Here is a 20,409-nt window from a genome sequence, read left to right as displayed (position 1 = left end):
ATTAAGCTGTTTTTCTTCTGTCTATTGCAAAGTATAGATATGTTTCTAAATGCTGTCATTGGCTGGGATATTCCTCAAAATTATGAAGCTATTTAAAGAAATTAGCCAATTTCATATTAATATAGTCAAGTTTACATATAATGTCCATTTTGTTTAAGGTAACTGTCCCTTTTTAAAAAAATCTAATATAGATGCTGTTGCATGTTTATTATTGATGCTTAGGTTCAAAGTTAATTTTTAGGGTTTATTTTTGACAAATAAAAGTTTTGAAAATATCCTGCTATAGATAATGCTCAGATGTATGTACTGTGAAAGATAAGGTAACATTGTGAAGGTTTCATACCAGTAAGTGAATGAGGTTTTTAGCAAGTTATGTCGAATTACCAAAGACTACAATCATCTCTTTGTTCTTGAATCTCTTTTATAGCTCCAATTTTCCCACCTATTATTGAGCTATTTGAAGGTTTTTAAATGACCATTTGGAACTAAATTTCAGATGCATCAGAAGTAATGTTCTGTTGTTCCCCATCTTCCTTTCTCTTTTAATCAACAGACATTTGAAAAGTTCTTACATGAACCTAGAATGATACTGCAGTTTATAGATATAGAAAAATGTAGAATCTTTGTACATGAATTTCAACCTGGTTTTTAAAAATTTTAAGACAAAACTGGAGGAAATTGTAAACACATTATATGAAATATAGTACTCTAGGTTTTGAGAGAGTCTGAAACAAGGAACTTGGCTGGCTGATATAAATCAGAGCTTCTTAAAGTATGTTAACTGTTGAGGACAAAGTAGTGTAATATTGAGAAGGCAAGATAATATTTTAGTAGACTGTCAACATCAACAAAATCAAGGAGGTGGGAACAAGAAGTTATGGGATAGGCAGTAACTGATCATACTGTGCATCCATTGACCCAGGTATTTTAAAATCTAAACACTTTATATCCTTGCCAAGCAGGAAAATGTATTTTGAGAAGATAATTAGGAGTACATAATGATTCATAAAGATATCATACAAACTTAAATAAAATGTTACTTTAATTTTTTGTCTTTCAGAGCTTTTGCGAAACATCAGAACACAAGTGCTTATAAAATTAATTAAGCCTTACACAAGAATACATATTCCTTTTATTTCTAAGGTACTTACATTCATGGATTTTAATGGTGTTTATAATTTATAGTTATAAATGCAGTATACCAGTCTTCCATTTATGAGTCCCTCTAACTTGGTAACATTTTATTATAATAATACATTTTTAAAATTAAACATAAGGGCTTTACTTTTAATTTTTTATTTATTTTTATTTATTTTTTAAGAGACAGGGTCTTGCTCCATAGTCCAGGCTGGAGTACAATATCTGTTCACAGACACAGTGTGGCACACTATAGTCTTGAACTCCTGACCTCAGGCAATCCTCCTACCTCAGCCTCCTGAGTAGCTGGGACTGGGTTTTACTTTTAATGTGAATTTTTCTGTTTTCTTGGGATAAATTGAGTTAACAGAAAAGAGCCTTAACATTGTAACAAAGAAATTAGGGATCACTAAATTTCTTTTTAAAGATACTTTCACCCTCAGAGAAAATTTGTAGGGGAGAGTAGTGGCTAAAATGTATAATTGATGAAGGATTAACTTCAACCACAATAAAATTGTTGTAGGAATATACTTCAGAAGTTAAAACTTTAAGTCTTTATCAGAACTGTGTTCTTGGAGATATTTTGAAGTGATAATGTAATATGTTTAAAAATCTTCTTTTCACTAATTTTCCTTTAAGTGATAGAAATGAATTAAAATTAGAATGATTATGTAAAATTATGAAGTCTTTAAAGTGTTAATTAGTATGTAACAAGTCTTTTGTCTTAGGAGTTAAACATAGATGTAGCTGATGTGGAGAGCTTGCTGGTGCAGTGCATATTGGATAAGTAAGTACTTTACTATTTCTTATCACAAAATGTTTGGTACCATAAGTTTTGAATAATAGTGACAAAGGTAGCAATTGGATTATTGATTATTCATAAAAAGCACCCTTGTATTATGGTTTTCTATTAGAAGAGTTATGTATGTGTGTGTGATGATTTTTGATGAATGGGCATATTAAACACATCTCAGAAAAAGTTCTAAATGATTTTTTGGAAGAATTTCTTATATACAGCCAAAGAATTATTTAATGAATAGTATTTGTGTATGTTTTTAAGTATAGGGTATGTGGTACATAACATTTTTGAAATTACATCTTTCTTAAAAACAGTACAGTGCTTAAAGCTTCACAGGTGATATTTGCCTTTGATTAATTGGATAAATCTATGCCTCATGGTTCTTTCAGTGAAACTGATGAAAAGTATCTGAAATCTGGTTTCTGTCTGGAGTTTGAATAACACAGTGAAGTTAAAACTAACACTGAACTCATTTAATGTAGGCAGCTGGTTTTTTTTTTTTTTTTTTTTTTGCATTTGTTGATACTATATTTTATGAAACATTAGTCCAGAAACTGTGCTTGATGAAAGTCTTTTGTAGACACATCTTATTTATTTATTTCTAGCACTATTCATGGCCGAATTGATCAAGTCAACCAACTCCTTGAACTGGATCATCAGAAGAGGGGTGGTGCACGATATACTGCACTAGATAAATGGACCAACCAACTAAATTCTCTCAACCAGGCTGTAGTCAGTAAACTGGCTTAACAGAGAACAAGCTTTTACAGACGTCCTTAAGGCAACAGTGCAGAGATGTAATCCTTAAAAGAACTGGGAATGGCAAAACTACTGTCGGTTGATGTGTCCTGAAAATTATTGGAGTTATGGCAGAAGTGCTTTTTTGATCAACTGGTTTGTGTTTTGCTGCTGCATTTATCCCAAGAAAAACAGCTTTAATCTCCAGAAGAAAACCAAAATACCATGGGATTTATGCTGTATTGACATCTTGCCCTAAACATACAACATCATAGTAATTTGTCATGGGCAACATGACCAGAGAGAAGATTTTTGTCATGATTTTAAATACACTGACACGCTACTGTTGGTTAAATTTAAACATGTTTTACCTGCAGAAATTCTCTCACAAATAACCTGCAATAACTTGAAATGCATACCCTTTTGAACACTTCCTTTTCTCATGTATAAATTAAAATGTTTGCTGCATTTTGCAAAATGTCAATTCTCTAAAAATGTGTCCGTATATTTCTGTACCTGCAGTGTAGTAAAGGTTTAGACGAAACCCCATAATTATAGTGGCATACTGTCACTTAGGTTTCAAGCAGCAAAATAAACAGTGCAGCTCAGAAATTGTAGTTTGGTTCTTGATGTGTTTTTATTACATTTGGAGTTGTTATTTTGTTTTTTAGTACCTTCGAAATTTCAAATTATTTTATCTTCAGTTAATGATTTTAAAAAGCCTGGGGGCAAATAAGCTGGTTATTTGCTTTCAAGTTTTTAAAAGTAGTCTTTATCAATACAGTAAGGAGAACTACTTTCTAACAAAACACTTGCATAGTTATGACAGTGATGCTTTAAAGGAATAAAATTCTTTTTTTTTTAAAGAGTGATATTCCTTTTCAAAAGAATACTAACTCTCAGAATGTTCACTTTAAACAAATATGCCAGAACATAGACAGCTAAATGAATGTTACTCTGAATAGTGATCATGCCGGAAGGTTATTTCCTAATGCCAGCAATCTACCATTGCCCAAAACCTGCTGGGTTTACTCTTTTAGAATTGCATTCAAAGTTAATTTGTCACAGACACTATTTACTTTATGATTATACGTTGTTTTAAAAAATACAGTATTAGGAAGCTTGATTATTTTTAGTTACCATTATTTGGCACCAAGTGAAAGTTTCCAAAACTTCCACCTAACTTTGAGGTAATGCAGAAAGTATACAACTGTCTTTGAAAGCAATCCCAAAAGAGTTTTAAAGGTTTTTTGAGCAGTGCAGTATACTTAGGAGAATGAACTGTGGCCTTCCAAGGTAACAAACTACCTTAAAGGAACTCAGCTCATTTGAATGTATTGAGTTTTGGATGTATTTGTTTCATTTTTTAAAAAGTTCACATTATTTTATAGTGTCGAAAGGAAGAACTAAGATTAACATAATTTCTTTGGTTTTTCTATTGCTTGTTATTATGTAAAAACTGGGTGGCAGTTCAGAAGGAAGATTGTTGTAACAGAAGAGTGACAACCAAGAATTTTTTGATCATTAAATCAGATTTTATAAACAGTGGAAGGAGCATGGACTTAAAACAAGGCATGCTTATTCGGTTTTGTCAAAATTTTACGAAAATATGTGATATATATTTATACTAAAACTATATAATCCTTAGATTTAGAAAAGCAATCAGTTAATGTCTTTAGCAGACTAAAGCAGTATTAAACACAGGTACAAGTTGGAAATTGTAGAAAACGGAAAGAAAACAAAAGACAAAATGTCTATGGTAGGGAATAAAAGAGTTTAAGATATTATAAAATTATGTGTATTTTCTTCTCTTTTACATAAATCATTTGTGAAAAGTGTGCTAAACTTTTTTTACAAGAGTGATATTAATTAGGATTTATTTTTCAATATAATTTGGAGACCCTTTGTTATCCAAATAAAAATGATGAGTTTCTGTGCCTGTATTCAAATATGTATGCATGTGATAACCCTTGAAAGCTAAAGCCCTTCTTAACTTTGAGTTGATGGAATTAGAATTCGAAGGATTTGAATGAAATGATTTGACCTTTATCCTCCAATTCTTGCAGTGCCCAGTTCTCCTGTGCTATCTTTGCTTTGTACAATAGTGCATCTTCCACTTTCTAGAGAGAAAGCATGCACTTGTTATTCTGTGGAAAACTGGGCTAAATATATAACAGTATCCAAAGTTATACCGTAATAATTTATTGTAATTGTGTATTACGTAGCTTTGTTTACCCAGATATAGGTGCGTTCTTTTTTTTCTGTTAGTCATCTGTGACTTCTGTTCTGGAATACAGGTTTTTAAATATATCTTAACATCTGACTAACTTAAAATAATTTATTCTTCCCTTAAAACATTTTTCTGTGTTTTTGTGCATCAAATATTGTAGAGTTGAAATCTTAGAGATTGCTTATCAAAATATAAATTTAGGGGAAGTTAAAAATCGATTGGCAAATTTGTTGCATTTATTCACTGATTAAATCTTTTCCACTTTTGTGAAAACCGTACCAGTGGTTTACATCATATTGTAATGTGTTCATCTCATTTTTCTTTTTATCCCTCAACCTAGCTAAAAGTTACTGCAAAGAAGTCTTTGGCTGCCACAAGTAGATGCTGTCTACTACAAGAGCTGGATTTCCATTACTCTTTCTTGCTCTTACATTAAAGTTGTTGATTAAATACTTTTTCTCCACATCTTAATGTAACATAACTGATTTCTTTTTAAAGATGAGTGTATATGTACTAAGTAATGCTCTCATTACGTGAGTAGCTTCTAACTACAGGCTGATACATCTTTGAAGAAAACTGAGAACCTAATATTTAAGTGAGGCCTGTTTTAAATGAGCTATGCTGTGGGTGGTACTGTTTGTTACCTTATGTAAGACTTAGGTTTGTCTTAGACTGAAAAACTCTTAATATTTAAAATATCCATGATGGTAGAAATTTTGTGAGAAATTTTCCTAAAAAGGAAATTCTTCAGTAAACACAGGTATGTATACTTTTGTGGTATCAGTGTCAGTCTACATCTATGGGTGAAGCAGTTAGTCCATAAGACAAAAAATTATCTGCCTAGTGGATTCCCTTTACCTCTTTTTAAGAAGCTCAGAGATCTGTAATCATTAATTTACTAAGGATTTTTTGAAATATTATTTTAGTCACTTTTAAACCTGAAAATTTCTCTTTTAATTTACATTGTTGAAGTGAGGCTTGAGCATACAAAACAAGTAAAACTGGGAGTTTCATTCTTCGTATGGGATTTATGACTAAATATTTCTCCCATTTTGAGGAAGATAAACATTTTGAACTGAAATATATAACAAAAAATAAAAAGGAGTTTGACATTTAACTATTTTGTTTCAAAGTGTTTAAGAACACTATCCAGAACAAAAGGTGGAGTATCAGGTTTCAAAATGTGACACAAAAGGCATTTGGTCTTCATTTATGTGACCAAAATTAAAATTTTCCTCCTTTTTTCTTTTTCTGGAGGGTTTCTTTTTGTTTTCATTGTTTTAGGTCCCCCCACCCCGCCCCCCGCCAAATCAGCATCCTATTTATATTTGTTTGATATGGTTTTTTTGTTTTTGATATGGTTTTTTTGTTTTTGTTTTTGCTTTCTTTGGAAACAGTTTCGCTCTTGTCACCCAGGCTGGAGTGCAATGGTGCAATCTCAGCTCACTGCCACCTCCACCTTCTGGGTTCAAGCGATTCTCCTGCCTCAGCCTCCTGAGTAGCTGGGATTACAGGCACCTGCTAATTTTTGTATTATTAGTAGAGATGGGATTTCACCATGTTGGCCAGGCTGGTCTCGGACTCCTGACCCGGGTAATCCACCACCTTGGCCTCCCATAGTGCTAGAATTACAGGCTTGAGTCACCGCGCTTGGCCTGGTACATTTTTTAAAAAGTAGGAGTTTGGCAGAAATTTCATAACGAAGACAAATCGGAGGTTCTCTTTAACTCGAGATTATTAAATTTATAGTAACTTCTTGGGCCATTAAAACTTGAGTTTAAATGCCATTTGGAGGATTTGTGTTATATTACGCACCACAAATTTAAACTGTCAGTAGTGATTCTACATGTTTCTCAAAACACTAAAATTTAGCGTCACTTACTTGCTTTTGAATTTTAAGGAGATTTATCTTAGGTAATGTCTCAGAAGAAATCAGTGTGTGGTTCTCTAAAATTTTACTTTTTTAGTGTCACGTATAATATCTAAATTACCTGTAGTAGTTAAAAAATATTATGGCATCAAAGGTATATGCCAAGTCTAACTTAAAACCCTGTGACAGGAAAAAAAAAATTATTTCTTGAATACTATTTGGGGGCAACTTTGTTCTGTGTTGGCAAAATTATAAGCTTTGCTCAGAATTTACACATGATTAGCTGGCCAAAACTTTTTTGTGTGCATATGTATACATATGTTATAAGTGAAACATACTGTAGGAGTACAGAATTCATCACAAGTTTATCACAGTAATTTTCCAGTTTTCCATTTTACTTAATATCACTTATTTCTGACACAGGCAAATGTCATATGCCATGAAAAGAATTACCATTGTACCAGTAACTTGCATGTTATGACTAGGTTTCATGTGGAAGACTGTCCAAATTTACATAATCTAGAGTAATTTTTTAATTCTGAAGTAAGGACATTTTAAAATTAATTGCTGTCAAAAGTTCTGGCATGCTTATTAGCAACGTATTAATGCCAAGTATTGAGTATCTAATTTCTGTTAAAAATGTTTGCCTATCCCCTACTGTTTACTACAGTAATAAATTTTTGTGCATCTATTTTAAATAACACTGAAGAAAATTATATTTCAAGAAATGGAGCAGTGACATGGAAAATAGAAAATCATTTGGTTTTGCAATGTGTTACATAATTGGTTGCATTAGGAATTTTCTCTCTTTTGTTTATCATAAGGTAATATAAAAGGTAACAAATTCCTTGAGCTAACACTGGTTGGGAAGGAAGTAGTAGGTGATTAGGAATGTAACAGGATGTCTGCCTAAAATGGTCAGTTCCACCAGTTAATACTTGAGAACTGATTATATGTGCAGGATGTGTCATAAGATGCTATAAGGCTTAAATACTCAAGGGTTTTTTTACTTATCTGGAAGTGCACATTCCCTTATTGGTAATAAAAAGTACTTCATCTACTTAAGTATTTACTGTGTTACATTAGTTACAATGCCCAAGATCAGCACAGTAACTTTAAACTACAATATATATGCTTGATCAAGTACTTCAAAAATGTATACTTCTCTAAAATAGCTGTTGAATGTTTTAAGAATATTTCTCTAAAGTACTGAAAATCTTGTTCGTTTGGTTTGAAAGGGTTTTAGTATTTTCCATGTTTAAGATTACCTTTTTATTAGGCTTTGAAGCATTCATGAAGGAGCTAGTCTCTCCTGAGCTGTTTAATTATCTGACCTGGAACAATTCATGTTGCAAACGAATGTCTCTTAGGAATTATTCCTTCAGTATAAAATTAAATACTTTAAAGCAGGAAATTAAGCCAAGGAAAGACATGGGGTAAGAAATGTTCTCTCCCAAGCTTTGTAAGCCTTGTTATGGTGCTTTAAAATGAACTATTTAAGGACTGCAACATCTAAGAAACCACTTGTTAATTTATTATGTATCCAAAAATAGTGTTCTCAGATGTAACATTCACCTGGTGGAATGGACCACCCTAATCTCAAAGTACAGTGATAACGCAATCAAACAGCTTTTGAAAGTCAAAAGAACTTTCAGACTAATAGCCGTGTAACCCTGTCTAAAACTAATGTCACTGCAAATTGTCATTGCAAATCCTTTGGCCTTCCAAGTTGTGGGAGTAGAAGAGGAGTGAAACAGATTAGCTACTTCTGTTTCAGCTGCATTTCATACAGCAGTGGTAGGTGGTATTATGTTGATAGTATTTGCCCAGCAAGAAACTACATAAGCAATATACATCTGACATTTGAGTTATTATTTTGCGATACTTAATAGTTTTATATTCCCAACTCAATTTTTAGAGTAATGAATGGAATTTTTTTCTTTCTTTCCAGAAACCTATTTTAAGCTTCGGATTATGAACCCCTGTAGGTTAGTGGTCTTCACCTGAAGAAGAGTTACCTAACTCAAAAAATAAGTTTTGTGGCCAAAGTGGCTCTCTTCTGTAATCCCAGCACTGTGGGAGACCAAGACGGGCAGATCGCTTGAGCCCAGAAGTTTGAAACCAGCAACATGGCAAAACCCTATCTCTACAAAAAAAAAATAGAAAAATTAGCCAGCATGATGGTGTGGGTCGCAGTGCCAGCTTATCCAGAGCTATTGTGTGAGGATCACCTGAGCCCACAGAGGTTGAGACTGCAGTGAGCCATGATCATGCCACTACAGTCCAGCCTGGGCGACAGTGAGACCTTGTCTCAAAACATTTGGGGACTAAATATAGATAATAAACTAATGTACTTTTTTGGGTAAGGTAGGGTTGGTTCGTAAAACTTAGTCACTGTCATTGTTACCGTCTTTACCACCAACAGGTAGATAAGAAAGGAATTCACACATGCTAGAATACTAAAAGGGTTATATCCTTTCTCTAACCGCTCAATCTGTTGAGACAGGTGTTTATTGTACCTACCATGTGCTAGGCACAATAAAGTTGAAGAGTACCATATGGAATAAATTATGCTTGTGCTCAAAGAGCTTAGCTGTATGGGAAGAGGCAGATACACAGTTAATTGTAGAGAAAAATTCTATCAATAAAAGTTTATTTCACACTTGAATGAGGAAAGAAGCTGGACGTGCAGATCTAGAGGAAGAGCAGTTCAGGCAGAGGTTAGGTGCATCTTCATAGGGATGGGTATCTCAGATTCAAATGAGGTAGGGTATGATGTTAAGACTTTAGAAGTGGGCAGGGACCAGATTATGTGTAGTCTTAGAGATTTTACTCTAAACACACTGGGAAGACTGGAAATTTAAAAGACGATACTTGCTATTATGTGGAAAAATTACTGTATGGGGCAAGAGTGTGGGCCGGAAGACAGTAGGAACCCATTGCTGAAGTCTGGATGAAAGATGATGGTGATTTTTGGACTAGGACGGGAGAAGTGGGTAAGATCAGGGTAAGGCCAACAAGGATTTGCTTATGAGTTGAAATTGGGAGTTATGAAGGAGAGAAGCATCCAGGATGGCTCTCGGATTTCTTACTGAGAAACTGGTAGACAGTGGTATCATTAAATGAAATGAGAAGACTAGGAAAGTTTTTTTTGGTAAAAGAAACAGTGGACTAGGAGCTTGGAGATAAATGAGAGTGGTATCACAGAAACGGGTATTTCAAACAGGAAGTATTAACTGAATGCTGCTGAGAGGTTAAATAAGGGCAGAGAAGGGCCCTAGGATTTAGCAAGATGCAAGTCTTTGGTAATGTTAATAAGCATTTTAAGTGGAATGATGGGAGATATTCCAGCTCTTCTGTTGAACTATCAGTAATTTCATTTAAATAATTATCCTTATTTTCTCATTATAAATTAAAGATTTTTGGGTTGTTTTTTTTTTTTTTTTCCCGAGACAGAGTTTTGCTATTGTTGCCCAGGCTGGAGTGCAGTGGAATGATCTTGGCTCACTGCAACCTCTGCCTCCTGGGTTCAAACGATTCTCCTGCCTCAGCCTCCCGAGTAGCTGAGACTACAGATGTGCACCACCACGCCCAGCTAATTTTTGTGTTTTTAGTAGAGACAGAGTTTCTCCATGTTGGCTAGGATGGTCTCGATCTCCTGACCTCGTAATCTGCCTGCCTCTGCCTCCCAAAGTGCTGGGATTATAGACGTGAGCCACTGCACCCGGCCTAAAGGTTTTTTAAAAAGTCCTTTATTTGGTGGTTGTGGAGGTAGTAAGAACACTAAACATGAGATTTTTAAGGGTACAATAGAGTATTGTTAACTACAGGCACATTATGCAGCAGACCTCTAGAACTTTTTCATCTTGCATAACTGACTTTATACTAATTGATTAGCAACTCCCCATTTCCCCAACCCCCAGCCCCTGGCAACCATTTTATTCTTTGCTTCAGTGAGTTTGACTATTTTAGATGCCTCACATAAATGATCATGCAGTATTTGTCCTTACCTGAAAGTTGTTTCTTTTTTCCATCTTCTGAATGTTAAGTAGAATAACTTAGGAAATTTTGAAATAAAGCCAACTATAACTCCAGACATTAATAACAAACAGCTTTCTATAAAATGTCTTTTCCTATAAAATATTTTAAAACCAGTGTGTTTACTAACACTATGTGTGTGTGTGTATTTATATATATTTTATTATTATTTTTCAGATGGAGTCTCGCTCTTGTTGCCTAGGCTGGAATACAGTGGCGCGATCTGGGCTCACTGCAGCCTCCACCTCCTGGGTTCAAGCGATTCTCCTGCCTCAGCCTCCGAAGTGGCTGGGATTACAGGTGCGTGCCACCACGCCCAGCTAATTCTTTAATTTTTAGTAAAGACGGGGTTTCACCATGTTGGCCAGGCTTGTCTTGAACTCCTAGCCTCAGGTGGTCTGCCTGCCTCAGCCTCCCAGAGTGAGCCACTGTGCCTGGCCTAACACTGTATATTTATAAGCGTTTAACTTTAAAGTTTTTCTTTGATGCCTATTAACTATAAAATGGTTGAAATCCATGGCTTTACCTAACATTTGTATATCCCCACAGAAGCTGTCAATTTTTCCTCGTTGATGAAGAATGAGTTTTTTATACGTAAACAAAGCCCTTTTGGTTTATCAACTTTCATGATATCTCAGAATATCATTATAACTAGATGTTAATATAAAAATCATGAATTATAGAAAAGTTTGGGTTTGTCTAGAAGAAATGAACCAGTTCAAATATAAACAATATTGAAAGATTGTATTTTGAGTAATCTCAAATTCACAGTTAGAATAACAATACATCTGAAATTACCATGTTTTATTAGGTTGGTGCAAAAGTAATTGCAGGTTTTGCCATTGAAGGTAATGGAAAAACTGCAGTTACTTCTGCGCCAGCCTAATATCTGAAAGTACATACTTGGCTTTACATATTTGAACGCTCATGAAGCAAGAATAACTGAATTTACAGGCAATCATATCTGAGAAGTAATGGCCATTTTTCCTCAATAGAAAATCAGGAAACAGTTGAGTGAGATTGTACTTCTGTGGAAAAAATAATGAATTCTAGGAATTAGGTTGCTATCTTTTTTTTTTTTTTTTTTTTTTTTTTTTTTTTTTTGAAAGAGAGTCTCAGTCTGTCACTCAGGTTGGAGTGCAGTGATGCAATCTCGGCTCACTGCAACCTCCGCCTCCTGGATTCAAGCAATTCTCCTGTCTCAGCCTCCCAAGTAGCTAGTATTATAGGCATCCGCCATCACGCCTGGCTAATTTTTGAATTTTTAGTAGACAGGGTTTCACCATGTGGTCAGGCTGGTCTCAAACTCCTGACCTCAGGTGATCCACCTGCCTCGGCCTCCCAAAGTGCTGGGATTACAGTCGTGAGCCACTGTGCCCAAGGTTGTTATCTTAATAGATGCCACTTTCAGCTTCCCGGGAAAGAGGAGTGTGGTAGAGTAGAAAGACCTGGGAAATAGGCGACCTGCATTATATAGTTGACTAAGAATTGAGATCTTGCAACTTAATCTCTCTGGGGTTCATTTTTTTTACTTGAGTGATTCTTTTTAATCTCAGGTATATGAAACAGAAAATCATAATCCTTGCCACCTGGCATACTAGCATGTCTTTTCTGTTTACTTTCCATGTATTTAGTTACATGTATATTTTGAAAAAATAATATACATATGCCTATTTTTAACTTTTTTTTTTTTTTTTTTTGAGACAGAGTCTTGCTGTGTCACGCAGGCTAGAGTGCAATTGCACAATCTTGGCTCACTGCAACCTCCACCTCCCGGGTTCAAGTGATTCTTCTGCCTCAGCCTCCTGAGTAGCTGGGATCACAGGCATTGGCTACCATGCCTGACTAATTTTTGCATTTTTAGTAAGACGGGATTTCGCCATGTTGGCCAGGCTGATCTCAAAATCCTGACCTCAGGTGATCCACCTGCCTTGGCCTCCCAAAGTACTGGGGTTACAGGTGTGAACCACCACCCCCGGCCTTTAATTTTTATAAATAACAAATTTTATTGATAAATAATACTTGTACATATTTATGAGGCATATGTAATTTTTTTTACATGCATAGGTTGTGTAGTGATCAAGTCTGGCTATTTAGGGTATGCTTCACCTTGAGAATTTATCATTTCTATGTACTGGGAATGTTTCCAGTCCTATCTTCTAGCTATTTTAAAATATACAATACGTAGTCACACTACTCCACTGTGGAGCATTAGAATTTATTCCTTCTGTGTATTTATACCCATTAACCAACCTTTCTTCAACCACCCCACATAAACACCCTTCTCAGCCTCTGGTATCTATCATTCTAATCTCTGTCTCCATTACATCAATTTTTTTAGCCCTCACATGTGAGTAAGAACATGTGATATTTGTCTTTCTGTGTCTGGCTTATTTCACTTAACATAATGACCTCTGGTTCCATCCATGTTGTGGCAAATTGACAAGGATATCATTATTTTCTGTGGCTGAACAGTATTCGTGTGTGTACACACCACATTTTCTTTCTTTATTCATTCGTCTGTTGATGGACACAGGTTCTTTTCATATATTTGCTGTTTTGAATCATTCTACAGTAAACACGGTGCAAGTATCCCTTTGATATACTAATTTTTTTCTTTTTGATAAATATTCAGCAGTGGGATTGCTGGATCATATGATAGTTCTCTTTTTAGTTCTTTGAGAAATCACCATACTGTTTTCCATAATGACTCTACTAACTCACATTCCTATCAACAGTATGTAAGAGTTCCTTTTTCTCTGTCATTCCCAGCATCTGTTATTTTTGTCTTTTTGATAATAACCATTTTAACTGGTGTAAGATGATATGTCATGGTGGTTTTGATTTCCATTTCTTTGATGTTTAGTGATGTTGTACATTATTTCATGTACCTGTTGGCCATTTGAATGTCTTTTGAGAAATGTGTGTTCATAAATCCTTTGACTACTTTTTAATGGGTTTTTTTGTTTTTTTGTTTTTTAAAAACTCAACTGTTTAGTTGAGTTCCTTATATATTCTGGATATTAGTCCCTTGTTGGATGAGTAGTTTGCATATATTTTCTCCCATTCAACAAGTTGTCTTTTCACTCTGTTGATTGTTTCCTTGTTGTGCAGAAGCTTCCTTGTTTAATATAATCCCATTTGTGTATTTTTGTTTTTGTTGCCTGTGCTTTCAAAGCCTTAACCATAAAATCTTTGCCTATGCCAATGTCCTGAAGCATTTCCCCATGTTTTCTTCTAGTACTTTTAAAATTGTATGTGGTATGTTTTAAGTCTTTAATCCATGTTGAGTAGATATTTGTGTATGGTGAGAGATAGAGGTCCAGTGTCATTCTTCTGCGTGTGGCTATCCAGTTTTCCCAGCACCACTTATTTAACAGGGTATTCTTTCCCCAACATGTGGATTTATTTCTGAGTTCCCTACTTTGTTTCATTGGTCTTTGTGTCTATTTGTTACCAATGCTGTGCTGCTTTGGTTGCTATAGCCTTGTAATATTTTTGAGGTCAGGTAGTATAATGCCTCTAGCTTTGGTGGTTTTTGGTTTTGCTCAGGATTGCTTTGGCTGTTTGAGCTCTTTTTGGTTTCAAGTGAATGTTAGGATTGTTTTTTTCTATTTCTGTGAAAATGACAGTGGCATTTTGATAAGGACTGCATTGAATCTGTAGGTGCTTTGTGTAGTATGGTCATTTTAACGATATTCTTTAATCCATAAGAATGGATGTCTTTCAATAAGTTCTTTCCATTTCTTTCATCGGTGTTTTGTAGTTTTCCTTGAAAAGGTCTTTCGCCTACTTGGTTAAATTTATTCCTATGTATTTTATTTGATTTTTGTACCTGTTGTAAATAGGATTGCTTGGTTGATTTCTTTTTCAAATAGTTTGTTGTTGGTGTATAGAAACACTAGTGATTTTTAAAGTTCATTTTGTATCTTGCAACTTTACTAAATTCATTTATTAGTTCTAAGAGTTTTCTGGTGGAGTCTTTTCTATGTATAATATCATGCTGTCTGCAAACAAGGACAAGTTGACTTCCTCTTTTTGAGTTTGGATATCTTTTATTTTTTTCTCTTGCCTAACTGGTATGGTGAAACTTCTAGTACTATGTTAAATGACAGTGGTGAAAGTAGGCATGCTTATCGTGTTCCAGTTTTTAAATAAAAAGCTTTCCATTTTTCCCCATTCACTATGATGTTAGCTGTGGGTTTGTCATATATGGTCTTTATTATGTTGAGATATTTTCCTTCTGTACCCAATTTGTTAAGAACTTTTATCATAAAGAGATGTGAAATATTATCAAATGCGTTTTCTGTGTCTTTTGAGGTGATTGTATGGTTTTGTCCTTCATTCTGTTGATGTGATGTTTCACTTTTGTGGATTTGCATATGTTATACCATCCTTTCATCCCTGGGATAAACCCCACTTGATAATCGTGTGTTATCGTTTGAATGTGCTGCTGGGTTTGGTTTGCTAATATTTTCTTGAGGATTTTTGTGTCTGTGTTTATCAGGGATATTGGCCTGTAGTTTTCTTGTTTTGTTGTATCCTCTTCTGGTTGTAATATCAGGATGATGCTGGCCTCATAGAATGAGTTAAAAAGAATACCTTCCTCAGCCAGACGTGGTGGCTCCCGCCTATAATCCCAATACTCTGGGAGGCCGAGGTGGGTGGATCACCTGAGGTTAGGAGTTTGAGACCTACCTGGCCAACATCGTGAAACCCCATCTCTGTTAAAAATTCAAATTAGCTGGATGTGGCAGCATGCACCAGTAATCCTAGCCACATGGGAGGCTGAGGCAGGAGGATTGCTTGAACCCAGGAGGCAGAGGCTGCAGTGAGCTGAGATCACACCACTTCACTCCAGCCTCAGTGACAGAGTGAGACTCCAGCTAAAAACATATATGTGTGTGTGTATATATATATTTTGTATCTTGTATATCATATATATATATATGATGATGATGCCGTTGCACTCCAGCTGGGGCAACAGAGTGAGATTTGGTCTCAAAAAAAAAGAAAGAATACCCTCCTCAATTTTTTGAAGTAATTTGAAAAAAAAATAGTGTTAGTTCTTTTTTTGTAAATTTGGTAGAATTCAGCAATGAAGCCATTCAGTCATGGGCTTTTTTGTTGTTGTTGGGAGACTTTTTATTACTGATTTATTACTCATTACCAGTCTCTTCAGGTTTTCTATTTTTTCCTGATTCAATCTTGATAGATTGTGTATGTACAGGAATTTATCCATTTCCTCTATGTTTCCCAGTTTGTTCATGATAATCTCTGACAATCTTTTGTGTTTTTGTGGGTATCAGTTGTAATGTCTTCATTTTCTTTTCTAATTTTATTTGAGTCTTCTGTCTTCCTTTTTTTTTTTTCTTTAGACTAGCTAGTACTGTATTGATTTTGTTTATCATTTAAAAAAGTAAAATTTTTGTTTTATTGATTCTTTGTATTTTTTATGCTCTATTTTGTTTAGTTCTCTAATCTTTATTTCTCTCCTATTAACTTTTGGGTTTGCTTGTTCTTACTTTTATAGTTCTTTGAGGTACATCGTTGGATTGTTTATTGAAATCTTTCTTCTTTGATGTATGCATTTATTGCTACAAAATTTCCTCTTAGCAGTGCTTTTGCTATATCCCATAGGTTTTGGTATGTTGCGTTTGATTTTCATTTGTTTCAAGAGCTTTCTAAAATTTTCTCCTTAGTTTCTTTCTTGACCCAGTGGTCATTGAGGAGCATGTTGTTTAATTTTTATGTATTTGTGGAATTTTTAAAGTTCCTTTTGTTATTGATACCTGGTTTTATTTCATTGTGGTCTGAGAAAAAACTTGGTATGATTTCTGTTTTTCAAAAATTGTTAAGACTTGCTTTGTGTCCTAGCATATGGTCTGTCCTGAAGAATGTTCCATGTGCTGATGAGAAGAATATGTATTCTGGAGCTGTTGGATGAAATGTTCTGTATATGTCTGTTATGTCCATTTGGTTTATAGTGCACTTTAAATCCATGTTTCTTTGTTAATTTTCTGTCTGTATGAGCTGGTTAATGCTGAGAGTGATGTGTTGATGTCCTCAATTATTATTGTATTGGAGTCTGTCTCATCTCTCCTTTTAGATCTAATAATATTTGTCTTATATATGTGAGTGCTTAGGTGTTGGGTATATATATGTTTAAAATTACCCTATCCTATTGCCAAATTGATCCCTTTGTCATTACATAATGACCTTCTTTGTCTCTTTTTACTATTTTTGACTTAAAGTCTTTTTTATCTGATATAAATAAAGCTACTTCTGCTTGCTTTTTTAACCCATTTGCATGGGTGGATATTTTTACATCCTTTGACTTTTAGACTATATGTGCTTTTATAGATTAGTTTTTTGTAGGCAGCATATAATTAGGTCATGGTTTTTAAAAAAAAAAAAAAATCCATTCAGCCGTCTATATCTTTTAAGTGCAACATTTAATCTGTTCAAATTCAATGTTATTAATATGTAAGAATTTATTCTTGTCATTTTATTAATTGATTTCTGGTCATTTTATATATCCTTGTACCTTTCTTCTCATTTCTTGTTTGTCATTGTGGTTTAGTGGTTTTCTTTATTGGTAATTTTTGAGTCCTTGCTGTTCCTTATTTGTGTGTTTACTCTACCAGTTCATTTTATATATTTATGTGTTTCATGATGGTAGATAGTATCCTTTCACTTCTAAATGTAGGACCCTTCAGAGCACATTTTGTAGGACCAGTCTAGTGGTGATGGATACCCTCAGCTTTTGCTTGTCTGGGTAAGACTTTATTTTTCCTTCATTTATGAAGGATAACTTTGCTGGGTATAGTATCCTTGGCTGATGGTTTTTTTTCTTCCAGCACTTATATATCATCCAGTTTTCTCCCGGCCTGTAAGGTTTCTGCTGAGAATCTACTGTTAGTTGATGGAGGTTCCCTTATAAGTGACCAGATGCTTTCTCTTGCTGCTTTTAGAATTATCTCATTGTTTTTCACTTTGACAGTTTGACTATAATATATGGAGGTCTTTTGAATTGTATCTGCTTGGAGATCTCTAAGCTCTCTGAATCTGTATGTGTAAATCTCTTGCTAGATGGGAAGTTTTTAGCTATTATCTTGTGAAATAGATTTTGTATCCCTTTGGTTGACTCTTCACCTTCTGGGACACTGAAATTTTGAATATTTGTTTGCTTTATGGAGTCCCATGTGTCATGTATGCTTTCTTTTTTATTCCTTAAAAAAAAATTGGCTGGGTTATTTCAAAACACTTGTCTTCAAGTTCTGAAATTCTTCTGCTTGTTCTAGTCTATTGTGAAAGCTTTATATTGTATTTTTTATTTCATTCAATGAATTCTTCATTAATTTTTGTTTAGTTCTTTTGTATGATACCTATCTCTTGGCTAAATTTCTCATTCATATCCTGAATTGTTTTTCTTATTCTTTATATTATTTATCTGTGTTCCCCTGTGTCTCACTGATACTTTTAATATCATTTTGAATTCTTTTTCTGGGATTTCATAAATTTCTTTTTCATTGGAATCTGTTATTGGGGAATTACTGTGTTCCTTTGCAGGTGTCATATCTCTTTGCTTTTTCGTGTTTCCGTGTCCTTACATTGATGTCTGTGCATCTGGTGTAATAGTCACTTCTTCCTCTTAGAGGAGGACTTTTTCCTGATGATGTATCTATAATGTTTGTTGGGTAGGACACTTTGGCTTTGATTATGAGTGTGTGCAGCAGTGTAGTTTGTGTATGATTTATTTGGCTATAAATAGCATCTGTGGTGTATGTAGGTGATTTTCTCAGTGGCTTAGGGTGTGGTTGTTAGTGGAGGCCTTGGTGAAATTTTACTGGAAACAGAGACACCAGGTAGACTGCTCCTCTGGCCCCAGTGGTGGCCATGGAAGGCTGGACATTCCTGTCCGTGGGCCCCAGGACAGCATACACTGGCACTTGTGTTAGTTGCTTCAGGTGGGCCACTTCTTGGGCCTTCCAGTACCTTGCTTGGGTGCCAGCAGTGGCATTGGTGGCCTGGTGTGTGGGCAGGTTGTTGAGCTCCTGGGCAGTGGGTGGTATGTGAACAAGGCAGTGGTAGTGACAGAACAACTCCCTGGCTCCCAAGTAGTTAAAACTGGTGTTGGAGGTGGCTGCAACAGGTACTCAGGCCCTCAGGTGATGCATTCAGGTGGGTGCCAGCTGTGGTGGTGGCAGGTTGGGTGGTCCCATCCTTAGGACTCTGGGAGGAGTACTCAGGTGCCAATGATGATGGATGAGGCAGGGTGATCCCAGACCCCAGATGACATTCTCAGGCACTGACCAGAGGGTGGAGTTGGGCTGGGCAGGCCTGTCCTCAGGTCCCTCAGTGGTACATGTGGGCACTGGCTATTGTTGGCAGAGGCAGAGTGATCCCCAGGCCCCCAGTGGAATGCTCAGGTGAGGGTCACAGTAACTGTGGGGATGGCAGGGTTGCTTTCAGTGGTAGCAGCAGAAGGCAGGTGGCTGAATAGCACATGATTTGGCCTCAGGGTATGGCTGTGGATAGGATAGCCTGTCCTCATTGGCACTCATAAATATGCCACAGCCCTGCTTCTGGGGACAACAGGATTATTGCAATGGCTCCCACTTCAGCCCTGGCAGCAATAGCCAGCAGTGGCAGTGGCTGTAGGCGGGGCATGTCAATGGGACTCCAGGAATGTGGAGATGCAGACTGTTGGGCCCCATGGCAGGATGCAGTCTAGTGGAGACTGGGCTCTCAGTATCCAGCCATGTTGTAGCTACAGCACATAGGGATGCGTGGGACCTAGCATGAGTTTCCTCTTCGGAGCAAGGGTGTTGTATGGTATGGTCTCCAGGCAGTTCCCTATGTTAGTCTCAGGGCCTGTGAAGGTAAGGGACTCTCCTTTGTCTAGGATTGTGGGAGTCCTCCATAGGAATGTGGACCACGGGCAGTCTCTCACTTACCCTTTCTCCACATTGAGCAGCCTCTTTAGGCTACCAGCCAATCCTAGCTCTGCCTTGATTCCCTCTCCTTCTTTGCCTTAGGTGTTTCCTGTCACTTCTATGTTGAATTCTAGTTTTCTTTCTTAGACGATCCATTCAAAGTATGATTATCTGCTTGCTATTTTTGGTTCTTTGTGGAGGAGACAAGTATCAAATGCCTCTACTCAGTCCTCTTGAACCTGTCCCTCTGACACTCTACCTTTTTAAACTATGCTTTTATCCATGTTATTTTTAAATCTAGTTTATTATTTCTGACTGTTGTTTTGTCACTTATATCTCATATACATGCCACAATTTACCTATTTATCCTGTGATAGACTTCTGTGGACGTTCCTTCCAAATCCTTACTACATAAATAATTCTGTGATGAATACTTTATCCGTATCTCCTTATGTACCTGTGGAAAACTTATTCTGGTGTGTATATCTGGAAATACTGGGTCTTAGGGCATAGTACTTAATTTCACCAAGTACTGCCAGATAACTCATCAAAATGGCTGTACTGTTTATGTTCCCACCAGTTGTGCATGAGTCCAGTTTTCTTTTATCCTTGACAGCCCTTGATAATATCTAACTTAACTTAGGTATCTTATTGTTAT

General features: G+C 35.7%; 2 protein-coding genes across 3 annotated transcripts in view; both read left to right on the top strand.

The window, feature by feature from the left end:
- COPS2 (COP9 signalosome subunit 2) overlaps nucleotides 1–5,182 on the top strand; it is a 31,513-nt gene extending 26,331 nt beyond the window's left edge. For both annotated transcript variants that reach the window (XM_008016644.3, XM_073012156.1), the window contains exons 11-13: nucleotides 1,061–1,143; nucleotides 1,866–1,924; nucleotides 2,542–5,182. In XM_008016644.3, coding sequence (XP_008014835.1) covers nucleotides 1,061–1,143; nucleotides 1,866–1,924; nucleotides 2,542–2,686 — 287 coding nt within the window. In that variant the 3' untranslated portion in view covers nucleotides 2,687–5,182. The remainder of the gene's footprint in view (nucleotides 1–1,060; nucleotides 1,144–1,865; nucleotides 1,925–2,541) is intronic.
- A 5,188-nt stretch (nucleotides 5,183–10,370) lies between these two features.
- The window catches only part of SECISBP2L (SECIS binding protein 2 like), a 131,016-nt gene continuing 120,977 nt past the window's right edge, over nucleotides 10,371–20,409 (top strand). The window contains exon 1 of the mRNA XM_073012154.1: nucleotides 10,371–11,112. The gene's annotated coding sequence lies outside the window, so the exon portion shown is untranslated. The remainder of the gene's footprint in view (nucleotides 11,113–20,409) is intronic.

Source organism: Chlorocebus sabaeus, chromosome 26 (assembly GCF_047675955.1).
Source record: "Chlorocebus sabaeus isolate Y175 chromosome 26, mChlSab1.0.hap1, whole genome shotgun sequence".
NCBI classification, from domain to species: Eukaryota; Metazoa; Chordata; class Mammalia; order Primates; family Cercopithecidae; genus Chlorocebus; species Chlorocebus sabaeus.
Note: the sequence above shows the minus strand (reverse complement) of the source record. Positions and strands in the feature narration are given on the sequence as shown.